The 16,615-nt window shown below is 41.8% G+C and overlaps 1 protein-coding gene across 1 annotated transcript in view; it reads left to right on the plus strand.

The window, feature by feature from the left end:
- Positions 1-16,615, plus strand: part of LOC140727045 (NEDD4-like E3 ubiquitin-protein ligase WWP1) — a 150,385-nt gene that overhangs the window by 67,140 nt on the left and 66,630 nt on the right. Inside the window, exon 7 of the mRNA XM_073044242.1 lies at positions 8,117-8,295. Coding sequence (XP_072900343.1) covers positions 8,117-8,295 — 179 coding nt within the window. The remainder of the gene's footprint in view (positions 1-8,116; positions 8,296-16,615) is intronic.

Raw genomic sequence — 16,615 nt, forward strand, 5'->3', positions numbered from 1 at the left:
CAGAGAGAATTACTTATGAATGAAACTCTCAGTGTTTCAGATTTATTTGCATAGACATTCTAGTGCACTCTTTGCAAGCTTCAGGCATCTTCAATGAAACTCAGCTCAGGGGATCAGGCCTGTGCTGACAAGTATTTAAATCAAATGAAAATGAAATGATACCAAACTGGAGCTGTGAACTTGAGGATTGGGGTAGATTGCAGAATTCAACAAAGGAAGTATGTGAGAGTCACCAAGTAGGAAACATACAGAATATAAAATTGTCTGATATGCAAAATGAAAAAGATTAGCAAAAATTAATGTTGCCTTGTATATTGAGAGAGGAGAGAGTAAATCAAGGAATAAAGAAATGGCAGAGAAATTAAACGTTTTGTTTCAAATTAAATGTCATGTAAAAAGGCAGAGAAAATGGTCTGAAACTAATACTAATGGAGAACAACATGGCAAGAGTCAATAAAGAACAATCTAGTGTACTGCACTACCTGACCTTACCTGCTTTGGAGATGCCATATGCAATTGGGTAATCATGCTGTGGAATACTTGTGTAAGGAAAAACATCTGGTTGTCGACCATATTATTTGCACTCCCACGCTAGCACTTCTATTGTTATCTCCTGTGCTGTTTCGGTGAGGTCAAGCACAACCTTGAGGATCAAGATCTTCTGTCTGGGATCTTTTCGGATTTCAGCTGTCAAATTCTGCAACTTTAGCCAACCCATTCTTTCTTTATGTCTAATGGATCTGGTCTGTTATAATTTAGGCTTAATTTTCCCTCTTATTTTTGTATAGGCTGACCAGTTAGTCATTTCTCACAATTTTACAATCAGTAATACAATAAACAGGCAAAGAACCTTTATTGATTTTCATTGTTACTTAACTGAAGAGGTTCTCATCTTATCACAGATATACCTGTTGTTCTGCACATCCTTTTCCCATCTTCTCTGCTACCCAAAACTATTTTGTTTTCTTCTTTCCCAGAAATCTGGGACCAGCCAGAACAATTATGAGGGTAGGGAGAGAATTAGAATTAGTGGTCAAGACTGGGGTCATGCAGTGGCCAGGGTCAGTACCTCATACTACTTCCAATCCAATGCTACTGTCAGTAAACCATGTACACTCCCATGGCAATGCAGTCTGAATTCCCTGTGTAAAGGCATCCAGGGTGCAAAGAATTGCTTAGTGAAATTTTCAGAGATTCCAGCACTTTCAACCCTAGGTCCCTCGTATATCAGTGCTCCCAGCCATTTACTCTCTATTCTAATGGAATTTACATGACTTCATACTTGTCTGGATTATATTCCATTGGCCACCACTCTGCCCAACTCTACAGCTGATCTGTGTCCCACTGTATTCTTCAACAAACTTCTACGACTCCACTAATTTTCATATTTTCTTCAAACTTACTTCTCTTACCACCTATGTGGTAAGAGTACATCTAAGTTATTTATACATTACCAACAAAAAGAGTCCTATCACTAGTCATTGTGGTATACCTCTTGTTATAGACTTCCAGTCAGAAAAACACCCCTCAACGATTACATTGTGCCTGGCCAGTTTTGGATCTTGTTTGTTAGAACATTTTGGATTACTTGTACCTTAACCTTCTGGATCAACCTCCCATCTAAGACTTTGTCAAAATCTGTACTAAAGATCTTGTAAATCACTTCTACTGAACTGCCTTCATCAATTTTCTTTGTTATCTCCTTAAAAAAAATGCAGTCAGGTTTGTGAGACATAATCTTCTCAGCACAAAACCATACTCGCTCCTCCTAATCAGTCCCTGCCTTTCCAAATGAATGTAAAACCTGACACACAGAATCTTCCCTACCACTGACCTTTAGTTTCCAGGCTTCTCCCTATTGCCATGTTTGAGCAATGGACAGCATTAGCTATCATAAGGTCTTCTTATACCTTACATGTGGCTAAGAAAAATATAAAAATCTCCATCAGATTCCCAACAATCTATCCCTTAGCACCCTGGGTTGTGGGAATTTATTCACTGTGCAAACTTCTCTGTTGTGAATACTGATGAAATATGTTTATTTATGATGATATCCTGGCTCTATTTTAAAAATTACCCCTTTGGTCTACAAAGGGGCTGATTACTACTTCATATACCCTAACATAGTACACTAAAGCTAATCAGGATTGGTCAAATCACAGCATGCAGAAAACAGGAATAAATAGGTTGTGTGTGGTTTAATAATAATAAAAAATACTTTATTGATCCTGAGTGGGAAATTCTCTCATTACAGCAGCAACATTTAAAAATACACTGAGCAGTATGCAGACTTAACTATAAAGAATAGAGTAATAATATACACAATAATAATTTACCAATGTGCAATAATTACCAATAATGTTCAATAATATTGTACAAAATAATAAAATGGTGACTATCGCACTATGATGTGTGTTCTCCTGTTGCACAGAGATGAACTGTTGTATTTGCTGAACTGTTGTTTGACAGATTATTAGCTTTGTGTCTTGAAACAAAGGAGGATGAGAGGTGACCTGACAGAGATCTGTAAGGTGATAAGACCATAAGATATAGGAGCAGAATTGGATCATTTGCCCCATTGAGTTTACGCTGCCATTTCATCATGGCTGATCCATTTCCTTCTCAACCCCAATCTCCTGCCTTCTTCCTATAACCCTTCATGCCCTGACAAATCATTCTCTTGAACCTCCTCAAAATCATCTCCAACGTTAGCACATCCTTTCTTAGATAAGGGACCCCAAACTGCTCACAATGATCGGTAAGTGTGGCCTTACCAGTGCCTTATAAAACATTAAGTTCTTGCTTTTATATTCTAGTTCTCTTGAAATGAATGCTTCCTTACCACCGCTTCAAACTGCAAGTTAACCTTTAGGGAATCCTTCACAAGGACTCCCAAATCCCTTTGCAGCTCAGATTTTTGAATTTTCTTTTCATTTAGAAGATAGTCTACACTTTTAGTTCTCTAACGAAAGTGTATGGCTATACACTTCCCAAGACTATTCCATCTGCCATTTCTTCATCAATTCTCCTAATCTGTCTAGCTGTCTCCCTGTTCCTGCACCTATCTTCATATCTTCTGCAAACTTGGCCACAGAGCTGTCCATTCCATCATCCAAATCTTTGATATATAACATAAAAAGAAGCGATACCAATACAGACCCTTTGGAACACCACTTCCTTTGTTCCCACATTTTGCCTCCTGCCAATCAGCCAATGGTCTAGCCATATTTTTATCTTTCCTGTAATACTATGGGCTCTTAACTTGGTAAGCAGCCTCATGTGTGGCACCTTGTCAAAGGCCTTCTGAAAGTGCAAATATACAACATCTACTGCATCCCCTTTATTTATCCTACTTTTAATCTCCTCAAAGAATTCCAACAGGTTCACCAAGTGAGATTTTCCCTCAATGTGCCTGGAGTTGGAAGAGATATAAGATGTCCTTAATGAATAGTTGACTTCACATTCACCATTGATAGGGAACTTGATGTTTGTGAGGACTGCGTAAAACAGGTTGATATGCTTGAACACGTTGATATTAAGAATGTGGGTGTTTTAGAACTTCTGAAAAATAATAGGATAGATAAGTCCCCAGGACTGGATGGGATATTCTACAGGTTACCATGGAAAGTGAAGGGATTCTATTGCACCTTTTGCAAAGATCACTGCCCACAGGAATGGTACCAGATGAGTGTGGCAAATGTTATTCCTTTGCTCAAGAAAAGGATTAGTGATAATTCTGAGAATTATAGACAGGTGAGTCTTACTTCAATGATGGGCAAATTATTGGAGAAGATTCTTAGGGACAGGATTTACAAGAATAGCATAGTCTGGTTAGGGAGAGTTAACATGGCTTTGTGAGGGGCAATTTAAGACTCACGATCCTGAATTCTTTGAAGATGTGACAAAGCACATTGATGAAGATAAAATAGTGGATTTTAATAAGGCATTTTATAAGGTTCCGTGTGGCAGGCTCATTCAGAAAGTCAGGAAGCATGAGATCAAGGGAAGTTTGGTGGTGTGGATACAGAATTGGCTTGCCCATAGAAGGCAGAGGGTGTAGAAGATGGAGAGTATTCTACCTGGAGGTTACTGACCAGTAGTGCTCCCCAGGGATCTGTTATGGGAACCCTGCTCTTTGTGATTTTTATAATTGATTTGGTTGAGGAAGTGGAAGGGTGGGTTAGTAAGTTTGCAGGTGACACAAAAGTTGATGGACTTGTGGATGGTGTGGAGGGTTGTTGTAGGTTGCAACAGGTTGCACAGCTGGGCTGAGGAGGCAAATGGAGTTCAACTGGAAAAGTGTGAAGTGATTCATTTTAGAAGGTTGAATTTAAAGGCAGAATATAGGGTTAATAGTAGTAAACACAAGCCTGACTGTCCCGGTAGACTCATAGTTTCGGCCTGCTCCTGCCCCACCGAACTTGTATCCGCCTACCTGGACTCCATTTTGTCACGCATAGTTCAGTCCCTCCCCACCTACATCCAGGATACCTCCCATGCCCTCCACCTCTTCAATAACTTCCAGTTCCCTGGTCCCGACTGCTTCATTTTCACTATGGATGTCCAATCCTTATACACTTCCATTCCCCATCAAGAAGACCTCAAAGCCCTCTGCTACTTTCTGGACAATAGACCTCACCAGTTCCCCACCTCCACCACCCTCCTCCAGTTGGCGGAACTGGTACTTACACTTAATAACTTCTCTTTTGGCTCTTCCCACTTTTTTCAGACCAAGGGTGTAGCTATGGGCACTCGCATGGGCCCAGCTATGCCTGCCTCTTTGTTGGTTATGTGGAACAGTCTATGCTCCAAATCTATACTGGTACTGCTCCCCAACTTTTCCCTCACTACGTTGATGACTCCATTGGTGCTGCTTCCTGCACCCATGCTGAGCTCGTCAATTTCATAGATTTTGCCTCTAACTTCCACCCAGCCCTCAAATTCACTTGGTCCATCTCGGACATTTCTCTCCCCTTTCTCGATCTCTTGGTCTCCATCTCTGGAGACAGACTGTCCACTGACATCTTCTATAAACCCACTGACTCCCATAACTACCTCAACTATACCTCCTCCCACTCTGCCACTTGCAAAAATGCTATTCCTTATTCCCAGTTCCTCCATCTCCACTGCATCTGCTCCTAGGATGAGGCTTTCCATTCCAGGACATCTCAAATGTCCTATTTCTTTAAGGATTGTGGTTTCCCTTCTGCTGTCATCCATGATGACCTCACCCGCATCTCCTCCATTTCCCGCACTTTGGCCCTCACCCCCATCCTCCCATCACCACAACAGGGACAGAATTTCCCTTGTCCTCACCTACCACCCCACCAACCTCCGGATCCAGCGCATTATCCTCCGCAACTTCCGCCATCTTCAACAGGACCCCACCACTAAGCCCATCTTTTCCTCTCTACCCCTCTCTGCTTTCCACAGGGATTGTATCCTCTGCGAATCTCTGGTCCACATGTCCCTCCACACGTATTTCCCACCTGGCACTTATCCTTGCAAGCGTAAGTGCTACACCTGTCCCGACACCTTCTCTCTTACCACCATTCAGGGCGCCAAACAGTCCTTCCAGGTGAGGCAACACTTCACTTGTGAGTCTGTTGGGGTCATCTATTGCATCCGGTGCTCCAGGAGCGGCATCCTCTACATCGCTGAGACCCAATGCAGATTGGGGGACCGCTTTGTCAAGCACTTCCGCTCCGTCCACCACAACAGACAGGATCTCCCAGTTGCCACCCACTTCAACTCTGCTTCACATTCCCATTTGGATATGTCAATAGACAATAGGTGCAGGAGTAGGCTATTCAGCCCTTCGAGCCAGCACCACCATTCACTTTATCATGGCTGATCATCCGTAATCAGTACCTCGTTCCTGCCTTCTCCCCATATCCCTTGACTCCGCTATCTTTAAGAACTCTATCTAACTCTTTCTTGAAAGTATCCAGAGAATTGGCCTCCACTATCTTCTGAGGCAGAGCATTCCACAGATCCACAACTCTCTGGGTGAAAAAGTTTTTCCTCAACTCTGTTCTAAATGACTTACCCTTTATTCTTAAATGGTGGCCTCTGGTTCTGGACTCACCCAACATCGGGAACATGTTTCTAGCGTGTCCAATCCCTTAATAATCTATGTTTCAATCAGATCCCCTCTCATCCTTCTAAATTCCAGTGTATACAAGCCCAGTCGCTCCAATCTTTCAACATATGACAGTCCCGCCATTCCAGGAATTAACCTTGTGAACTTACGCTGCACTCCCTCAATAGCAAGAATGCCCTTACTCAAATTTGGAGACCAAAACTGCACACAATACTCCAGGTGTAGTCTCACCAGGGCCCTATACAACTGCAGAAGGACCTCTTTGCTCCTACACTCAACTCCCCTTGTTACGAAGGCCAACATGCCATTAGCTTTCTTCACTGCCTGCTGTACCTGCATGCTTACTTTCAGTGACTAATGAACAAGGACACCTAGATCTCGTTGTAGTTCCCTTCTTCCTAACTTGACGCCATTCAGATAGTAATCTGCCTTCTTGTTCTTGCCACCAAGGTGGATAACCTCATATTTATCCACATTAAGCTGCATCTGCCCATTCACCCAACCTGTCCAAGTCACCCTCCATTCTCATAACATCCTCCTGACATTTCACACTGCCACCCAGCTTTGTGTCATCTGCAAATATGTTAATATTACTTTTAATCCCTTTATCTAAATCATTAATGTATATTGTAAATAGCTGTGGTCCCAGCACCGAGCCTTGCGGTACCCCACTAGTCACTGCCTGCCATTCTGAAAGGGACCCGTTAATCCATACTCTTTGTTTACTGTCTGCCAACCAATTTTCTATCCATGTCAGTACCCTACCCCCAATACCATGTGCTCTAATTTTGCCCACTAATCTCTTATGTGGGACCTTATCAAAGGCTTTCTGAAAGTCCAGGTACACTACATATATGTCCATATATAGCCTCCTCTACTGCCATGATGAGGCCAAACTCAGGTTGGAGGAGCAACATCTCATATACTGTCTGTGTAGTCTCCAGCCCCTTGGCATGAATATTGAATTCTCCAACTTCTGGTAATTCCCTCCCCCTCCTTTTCCCCATCCCAGTTTCCCTCTGCCTCCTCCTCCAGCTGCCTATCACCTCCCTCATGGTTCTGCCTCCTTCTACTACCCATAGTGCTTTCCCCTTACACTCCTTCTTCACCTCTCCTGCCTATCCCCTCCCTGCTTCCCCTTCCCCACCTTCCCCTGCCCCCTCCCTCTTCAATCCTGACGAAGGGTCTCAGCCCGAAACATTGACTGTTCGTTTCCAAGGATGCTGCCCGACCTGCCGAGTTCCTCCAGCATGTAGTGTGCATTGTGAGGGTTAATAGTAGGATTCTTGGCAATGTGGAGGAACAGATGGATCTTGGTGTCCATATTCCTAGATCCCTCAAGGTTGCCATGCAATTTGATTAGAGCTATTAAGAAAGCACTTGGTGTGTTGGTCTTCATTAATTAGGGGAATTCAGTTCAAGAGTTACATCATAATCTTGCAGCTCTGTAAAATCCTGGTTCAACCACACCTGGACTATTGGCTCCAGTTTTGGTCAGAAGGATGTGGAAGCTTTAGAGAGAATACCATGGAGATTTACCAGGATGCTGCCTAGACTAGAGGGCATGTTTTATGAAGATAGGTTGAATGAGCTAGGACTTTTCCCTTTGGAGAAATGGAGGATGAGAGGTGACTTCATAGAGGAGTACAAGATGATAAGCATAGATAAAGTGGATAGCCAGAGACATTTTCTCAGGCTAGAAATGGCTAATACAAGGGGACATAATGTTAAAGTATTTGGAGGAAAATATCGGGGGACGTCTGGGATAAATTCTTTACATACTGAGTGGTGGATGTGTGTCATCAAACATTTCCCATGGATGGTTTGTGCCTATAGTGGAAATCTAGTCCTGAAAGGGAAAAACAATTGATACAATAGATTGAATTAATTCAATGGAAGCTCTTTTAATAATCATAAAATAATATCTGAATTAATACAGATAAAAATTTAATTGAATAAGAATAGGATTTGATTTGTTTCCAGTATGTTAATTTCATTTATTTTTTCAATAAGATCGAACGCCGAAACCTTCAACTGTGCAGATAGTCCATCAACAAGTTCTTCTCGGCAATCTGCAGCCAGTTCTCCAGTGATGAATGGAGAAAGCAATCGTTCTCCCTGTCTTGCAGCAGCTAGGCCGAAAAATACAACATCACCAAAAGACTCAGCTTCTCCATCTACCAGTGCTACTGGTAAGAGAGGTTTGATTTTACATGGCTGTTTCCTTGACCTCTGAACCTTTTCGCCACTTGAAGCATTAGAAGTCTTGTTATTGTTGTAATGTAGGAAACTGACAGCTTATATTCAGCATAGGCAAATTGCTGTTTTAGGTAGATTTAAAAGATCCTTTTGCACTATTTTGATACAGCACGGGAAGTTTTCCAGTTGCTTTGATCATTTATTCCTTAATATAAGAAAGAAAGACAAACATTTAACAAAAAAAACCCTCAATTTTAATCTGTAAAATAGGTTGCCTTATTTATACAATTGCTTACGCAAATGGCTGAATATAAACTATGACAAGCAACTGTGAATAAGACACTCTATTTTAATTACTAAAACTGATACAAAAAAAATTCTGTTGCATTTTTACTTTTCTTCCACTATTAAGGAATAAATATTGTCTTTACAACAAAACATTTCTACTGTGCTTCAGAGTAATGCTATTAGACATTTTAAATCCACCTGAAATACCAGATGGCCTTTGATTTAATATGTAAGTTTTCCTTTAGAAATGAGTTTGTATTTTGTATGAATTTTAGATGCAAATCCTTAATATTCTGATTCTGAGATACAAGTGCTGAGTCTGACACCTGTTCTGTTCAGAAGCTCTGAAAAATTGTTATTTAATGATGTTTGTAATTTAAAAAGGCATCTCTGTTTAATTTATGAGCCTATATTTATTACTCCATTGTGAATTCTATACATACCTGGAATCTTTCTTTCAACTCCTGTATGCACCAAAATGAATGATAGTTCTGCACCAATGGAGTTGTATGTTTTATTTGTGAGCTTGATTTAAAAATAAGGTTTCATAAACCTGTATATGCATAGAAACATAGAAAACCTTCAGTACAATACAGGCCCTTCAGCCCACAATGCTGTGCCGAACATGTACTTACTTTAGAATTTACCTAGGGTTACCCATAGCCCTCTATTTTTCTAAGCTCTATGTACTTATCCAGGAGCCTCTTAAAAGACCCTTTTGTATCTGCCTCCACTACCGTCGCTGGCAGCCTATTCCACACTCTCACTGTTCTCTGCGTAAAAGAACCTTACCCCTGACATCTTCTCTGTATCTACTTCCAGACACCTTAAAACTGTGCTCTCTCGTGTTAGCCATTTCAGCCCTGGAAAAAGGCCTTTGACTATCCACAGGATCAATGCCTCGCATCATATATTCTGCCAACATATTTGACCTACCAAAGTGAACCACCTCACACTTATCTGGGTTGAACTCCATTTGCCACTACTCAGCCCAGTCTTGCATCCTATCGATGTCTTGCTGTAACCTCTGATGGCCCTCCACACTATCCACAACACCCCCAACCTTAGTGTCATCAGCATATTTACTAACCCATCCCTCCACTTCCTCATCCAGGTTATTTATAAAAATCACGAAGAGAAGGGGTCCCAGAACAGATCCCTGAGGCACTCCACTGGTCACCGACCTCCATGCAGAATATGACTTGTCTGCAACCACACTTTGCCTTTTGTGGGCAAACCAATTCTGGATCCACAAAGCAAGGTCCCCATGGATCCCACGCCTCCTTACTTTCTCAATAAGCCTTGCATGGGGTACCTTATCAGATGCTTTGCCGAAATCCATATACACTACATCTACTGCTCTACCTTCATCTATGTGTTTAGTCACATCCTCAAAAAATTCAATCAGGCTCATAAGGCATGACCTGCCTTTGACAAAACCATGCTGACTATTCCTAATCATATTATGCCTCTCCAAATGTTGATAAATCCTGTCTCTCAAGATCTCTTCCATCAACTTACCAACCACTGAAGGTAAGACTCACTGGTCTATAATTTCCATAAGACAAAGGAGCAGAAATCGGCCATTCGGCCCATTGAGTCTGCTCCGCCATTTCATCATGAGCTGATCCAAACTCCCCTTAGTCCCATTCCCCCGCCTTCTCCCCATAACCTTTGATGCCCTGACTAATCAGATACCTATCAATCTATGCCTTAAATACTCCCAATGACTTGGCCTCCACTGCCGCCCGTGGCAACAAATTCCATAGATTCACCACCCTCTGGCTAAAAAAAATCTTTCGCATCTCTGTTCTGAATGGGCACCCTGCAGTCCTCAAGTCATGTCCTCTCGTACTAGACTCCCCCACCATGGGAAACAACTTTGCCATATCCACTCTGTCCATGCCTTTCAACATTTCCTGGGCTTCTCTACTCCCTTTCTTAAATAAGGGAATAACATCTGCATATTGTATTGTACATTATACAAGAATGCTAATGACTTTATTGGAATGAGTTTAACTTCTCTGGAGCTTAAAGAAAGGAATTATCATCTCACCGAAGTGCATTGTTCTTCAATGGTTTCCCAAGGTAGATGCTGGAAGGTTGCTTTCCCTACGTCGCAGTTTCAGGATAAAAGGTTTCACCTGCAGTGGCTTTTGCTAGGATCAGTGGCTGGTATTTGTTGTGGAGTTACAAATAGAATGTCTTTATTCACAGAGCACAAGGGCCAGAAACTCAGTATTTGCTTAATAAGATATTAGATTATTTACAGAGCTTGCTGCTGGAGCCTTTGAAAATAATGTTCTAGCTTTCTTAAGATTTAATTGATGGAAATTGGGGCTCAGCTAATATTGAGGTAAGTGCCTAAAGAAATGCTCAACTTGGTTCAACTCCTTTAATACCTTTAATGACCAAAATCAGTCTGTCCCAATTTTAGTTATATTCTAATTTAGCATCTACCTCCTTCTGACCTCAAGAGTTCCAAAGGTTCGCATCCTTCCATCGAACTTCCTCCCCCTCCAGATTTTACCTTCTGAGTAAAGAAAATTTCTTCAGTTTATGCTTAAAAAGGTGGCTTCTTATCCCAAGTCTAGAATTTGTTTTTCTGCACATTTCAACTGGACAAAGCATTCTTGCAGAATCCACCTCGTCAAGACATTGAAAATTTCAGTGGAATCACTTTTTGGAGTCATGGTGTCACAGACAGAACAGGCCCTTCAGCCCACCTAAGTCCATGCCAAAACCATTTAAACTGCCTTCTCCCATCAACCTGCATCAGGACCGTAGAGCCCTCCGTATCCAGACTTCTCTGAAATGTTGAAATCAAGCTCACATGTACCACTTACTCTGGTAGCTCATTCCACAATCTCACGACTTATTAAGTAAAGACATTTCCCCCATGTTCCCCTTAAACTTTTTACCTTTCACTCTTAACCCCTGGTTGTCGTCCCACCCAACATCAGTGGAAAGGCCTGCTTGTAGTTACCCTATTTATACCTCTCATAATTTTGTATACCTCTATCAAATCTCCTTAATCACCTATGGTCTAAAGAATGCAGTGCTAAACTATTCAATCTTTCCTTAAAACTCCGGTCTTCCAGTCCCAGCAATACCCTTGTAAATTTTCTCTGCACTCTTTCAACCTTGTTCACATCTTTCTTTTAGTTAGGTGGCCAAAACTGCACACAATATCCAAATTAGGCTTCACCAACTTCATATACAACTTCAACATAACATCCCATCTTTTGTACTCAATTCATTGATTTATGAAGGCCATTATGAAGTTTTCTTTACAACCTACCTACCTTTGATGCCACTGTGAACGAATTATGTAGCTGTATTCCCAGATCCCATTGTTCTACCACACTCCTCAGTGCCCTACCATACCCTGTGTAAGTCCACCCTGGTTGGTCCTACTGAAGTGCAAAATCTTGTGCTTGTCTGCATTAAATGCCATCTGCCATTTTTCAGCCCATTTTTTCTGCTGACACAGATCTCTCTGCAATCTGTATTGTCCTGAGGATTTCTATTTCTATTTCTATGTTCAAGTAACAGAGTACATTTTGGAGATAATGTTCACTGTAGCCACAATGAATTGTGGTAGGTTTCTATATTTCTTTATGATATAGGAGAATCTATGCCCATTTACAGAGCAATCGCATCTCCAGACAATTTCTCCTGTCACTTATTGATCCCACATTTCCATAAACTCCCCCTAGATTCTACCAAGACATTTATGTTATTAAATATAACAAGGATTAGCTGGTCCTTGTGAGGCACTGTTAGTCAAAGGCATTCAATTGCAAAAACAACTCTATACCATTGCCCTCTATTTTGCAAAGCCAGTTTTAGATCCATTTTGCCAACTTGCCCAGGATCCCATGGGTCCCCACCCTTTTGAATTAGTCACCTTGTGAAAGGCTTTTCTAAACTGTATATAAATCACACCTACTTCCTGCTTTTATTAATCCATTTGTTGCTCTTCAAATAATTAAGTCAAACTCATCAGGCAGGATCTGTCCTTGACAAGCTATGTTGGGAGTGTCTGATTATTCTCTGCCTTTCCAAGTGATTATTAATCCTGTCCATTAAAGTGTTTTTTCTTTTTCATTTTCCCTCTACTCACATTCTTATAGTTACCCAGCTTTACCCCATGTTGCCTCTGTTGAAAAAGGGGGGGTTATGTTTCAAGTAAGGTGACTGAAGGACAGCAAATGATAAAAATCTCATTCAGAGCTCCAGCAATCTCGTTCCTTGCTTTCTGCAGGAGCTTAGCATAAATCCTGCTCAGCCTTGGAGATTTATCTGCTTTAAACCTGCCAAGTCATCATGTACTTCCTCTTATGCTCTAGACATGCACTAGACTTTTATCCTCCCCTTCACAGGATTTTCCAACGACAAAGTCTGTTTCCTTTATGAATACTGTTGAAAATGATTCATTCTGAATATACCTGTATCTTCAGACTCCGCACACAGATTGCTCCGCTTTGTCTGTAATGGGCCATAGTTTTATCCTTGATTAGTCTAATACCCTTAAAATATGTATAGAACACTGGGGTTGTCCTTAATCATACCGAACAGTGTTTTTTCTTGTCACCCTTCTTTGCCTCTCTATTTCCTTTTTGTGTGCATCCCTACAGTTGAGGCCTCCCCAGCAAAAATTTCCAATGCCTATCATATGCTTCATTTTTACTCTTTATTCAGCTCTCAATGTCCTTGGCATTCATGGTTCCATCTAGTTGTTATCTCTGTCTTTTATCCTTGCAGGAAGATATTGGCCTTAAATTCTTACTATTTCTCCATTCAGTGCAGTTGTAGAAATGCATGTGGATGCTCCCATTCTACCTTTGCCAGGTCTTCCTATATGTTAATGAAATTACGCTGATTTAAGATCTTGATACGGTTCCATCCTTATCATTTTCCATAATTACTTTAAAATATCTGAGTTGTCTCCAGATTGTACCCCTATTGTCACCTCCTCCACTTGATATGTAGATCCTAAATGATGTACTGATGTCTAATCTCTATCCATTTGGCCACATTTAATGAGTCTTCTCTGATAACCTTCCTTAAAACTGAAGTGATGTAACTTTTGACTAACAGCAGTACCTCCTCTCTTCCTCTCACAGTTACCCTGCCAACATGAAAATTCTATTGAATTGATTTGAATTAACTTTATTACTTATATCCTTCATATACATGAGGAGTAAAAATCTTTATGTTACATGTCCATCTAAATGTGCAATGTGCAATTATAGTAATTTATAACAATTATGTACAACAGGATAGTCAGTATAACATAGAAATACATCAGCATGAATGAAGCATTCTGATGGCCTGGTGAAAGAAGCTGTCCTGGAGCCTGTGGTTCTGGCTATTATGCTGTGGTACTGTTTCCCGAATGGTAGCAGCTGGTACAGTTTGTGGTTGTAGTGATTTGGGTCTCCAATGATCCTTTGGGCCTTTTTTACACACCTGTCTTTGTAAGTGTCCTGAATTGTGGGAAGTTCACATCTACAGATGCGCTGGGCTATCCGCACCACCCTCTGCAGAGTCCTACAATTGAGGGAAGTACAGTTCCCATACCAGGCAGTGATACAGCCAGTCAGGATGCTCTCAATCGTGCCCCTATAGAAAGTTCTTAGAATTTGGGGGGACATACCAAGCTTCTTCGACCATCTGAGGTGAAAGAGGCAATGTTGTGCCTTTTTCACCACACAGCCGGTATGTACAAACCATGTGAGATCCTCAGTGATATTTATGCCGAGAAACTTAAAGCTGTTCACCCTCTCAACCCCAGATCCATTGATGTCAATAGGTGTCAGCCTGTCTCCATTCTTCCTGTAGTCCACAACTAGCTCCTTTATGCAATGTTGAGTGAGAGGTTGTTTTCTTGACAGCATTGTGTCAGGTTGATGACTTCCTCTCCGTGGGCTGCCTCATCTTTACTTAAGTTTAGGCCAATCGGTGCAGTGTCATCAGCAAATGTAATTAGCAGTTTGGAGCTGTGGGTGATGACACAGTCATGGGTATACAGAGAGTAAAGGAGGGGCCTTAGTACACAGACCTGAGGGGCATCTGTGTTGAGGGGCAGAGGGACAGAGGTGAGGGAACCCATTCTTACCACCTGCTGGCGATCTGACAGGTAGTCCAGGATCCAGCTACCCAAGGCAGGGTGAAGGTTGAGGTCTCTAAGATTCTTTTCAAGCCAGGAGGAAATTATGGTGTTGAATGCTGAACTGTAGTCCAAGAACAGCATTCTCACATAAGCATCCCTCTTCTCCAGACGTGTAAGGACGGTGTGTAGAGCTGTGGCTATTGTGTCGTCCATTGATCTGTGGTGTCGGTGAGTGAACTGAAGGGGTCAGGTGTGGGTGGCAGCATGCTGCAGATGTAGTCCTGAGATAATGAGTTGCCATCCTATCCACATTTCAACAATGTCTCAGTGATGAGGACGCAGTAGAGGCAAGTTATCCTCTTACTCTTATGTGAAGTGCGAGAGGATAAGACGTGAGAGAATAGGACCAATCAAGTGTGACAATGGAAAAGTATGTATGGACTAGAGGAGGTAGCTGAGGTACTTAATGAATACTTTGCTTAAGTATTCAGTTTGGAAAAGGATCATGGCGATTATAGGGATGACTTACAGCAGATTGAAAAGCTTGAGCATATAGAAATTAAGGAAGAGGATGTGCTGGTGCTTTCAGAAAGCATCAAGTTGGAGAAGTCTCCGGGACTGGACAAGATGTACCCTAGGCTACTGTAGGAGGCAAGAGAGGAGAATGCTGAGAATCTGGCAATGATCTTTGCATCATCAATGGGGACAGATGAGGTTGTGGAGGATTGGAGGGTTGCAGTTGTTGTTCCCTTATTGAAGAAAGGTTGTAGAGATAGCCCAGGAAATTAAGACCATTGAGTCTTAGTTCTGTGGTTAGTAAGTTGATGGAGAAGATCCAGAGAGGCAGGATTTATGAACATTTGGGGAGGCATAATATGATTAGGAATATTCAGCATGGCTTTGTCAAAGGCAGGTCATGCCTTACAAGCCTGACTGAATTTTTTGAGGATGTGACTAAACACATTGATGAAGGTAGAGCAGTAGATGTAGTGTATATGGATTTCATCAAGGCATTTGATAAGGTACCCCATGCAAGGCTTATTGAGAAAGTAAGGAGGCATGGGATCCAAGGGGACATTGCTTTGTGGATCCAGAACTGGCTTGCCCACAGAAGGCAAAGAGTGGTTGTAGACGGGTTATATTCTGCATGGAGGTCGGTCACCAGTGGAGTGCCTCAGGGATCTGTTCTGGGACCCTTACCCTTTTTGATTTTTATAACTGACCTGGATGAGGAAGTGGAGGAATGGGTTAGTAAATTTGCTGATGACACAAGAGTTGGGGGTGTTGTAGATAGTGTGGAGGGCAGTCAGAGGTTACAGTGGGACCAATAGGATGCAAAACTAGGCTGAGAAATGACAGATGAAGTTCAACCCTGATAAGTGTGAGGTGGTTTATTTTGGTAGGTCAAGTATGATGGCAGAATATAGCGTTAATGGTAAGACTCTTGGCAGTGTGAAGGATCAGAGCGTTCTTAGGATCCAAGTCCATAGGACACTCAAAGCTGCTACGCAGGTTGACTGTGTGGTTTAAAAAGCATATGGTGCATTGGCGTTCATCAACCGTGGGATTAAGTTTAAGAGCCGAGAGGTAATGTTACAGCTATATAGAACCCTGGTCAGACCCCACTTGGAGTACTGTCCTCAGCTCTGGTTACCTCACTACATGAAGGATGTGGAAACTATGGAAATTGTGCAGAGGAGATTTACAAGGATGTTACCTGAATTGGGGAGCATGCCTTATGAGAATAGATTGAGTGAATTTAGCCTTTTCTCCTTGGAGCGATAGAGGATGAGAGGTGACCTGATAGAGGTGTATAGGATGATGAGAGGCATTGATCATGTGAAGAGGCTTTTTCCCAGGGCTGAAATGACTATCACGAGAGATGCTTGGAAGTAGGTGCAGAGGAG

This window comes from Hemitrygon akajei, chromosome 1 (assembly GCF_048418815.1).
Source record: "Hemitrygon akajei chromosome 1, sHemAka1.3, whole genome shotgun sequence".
In the NCBI taxonomy this organism is placed as follows: Eukaryota; Metazoa; Chordata; class Chondrichthyes; order Myliobatiformes; family Dasyatidae; genus Hemitrygon; species Hemitrygon akajei.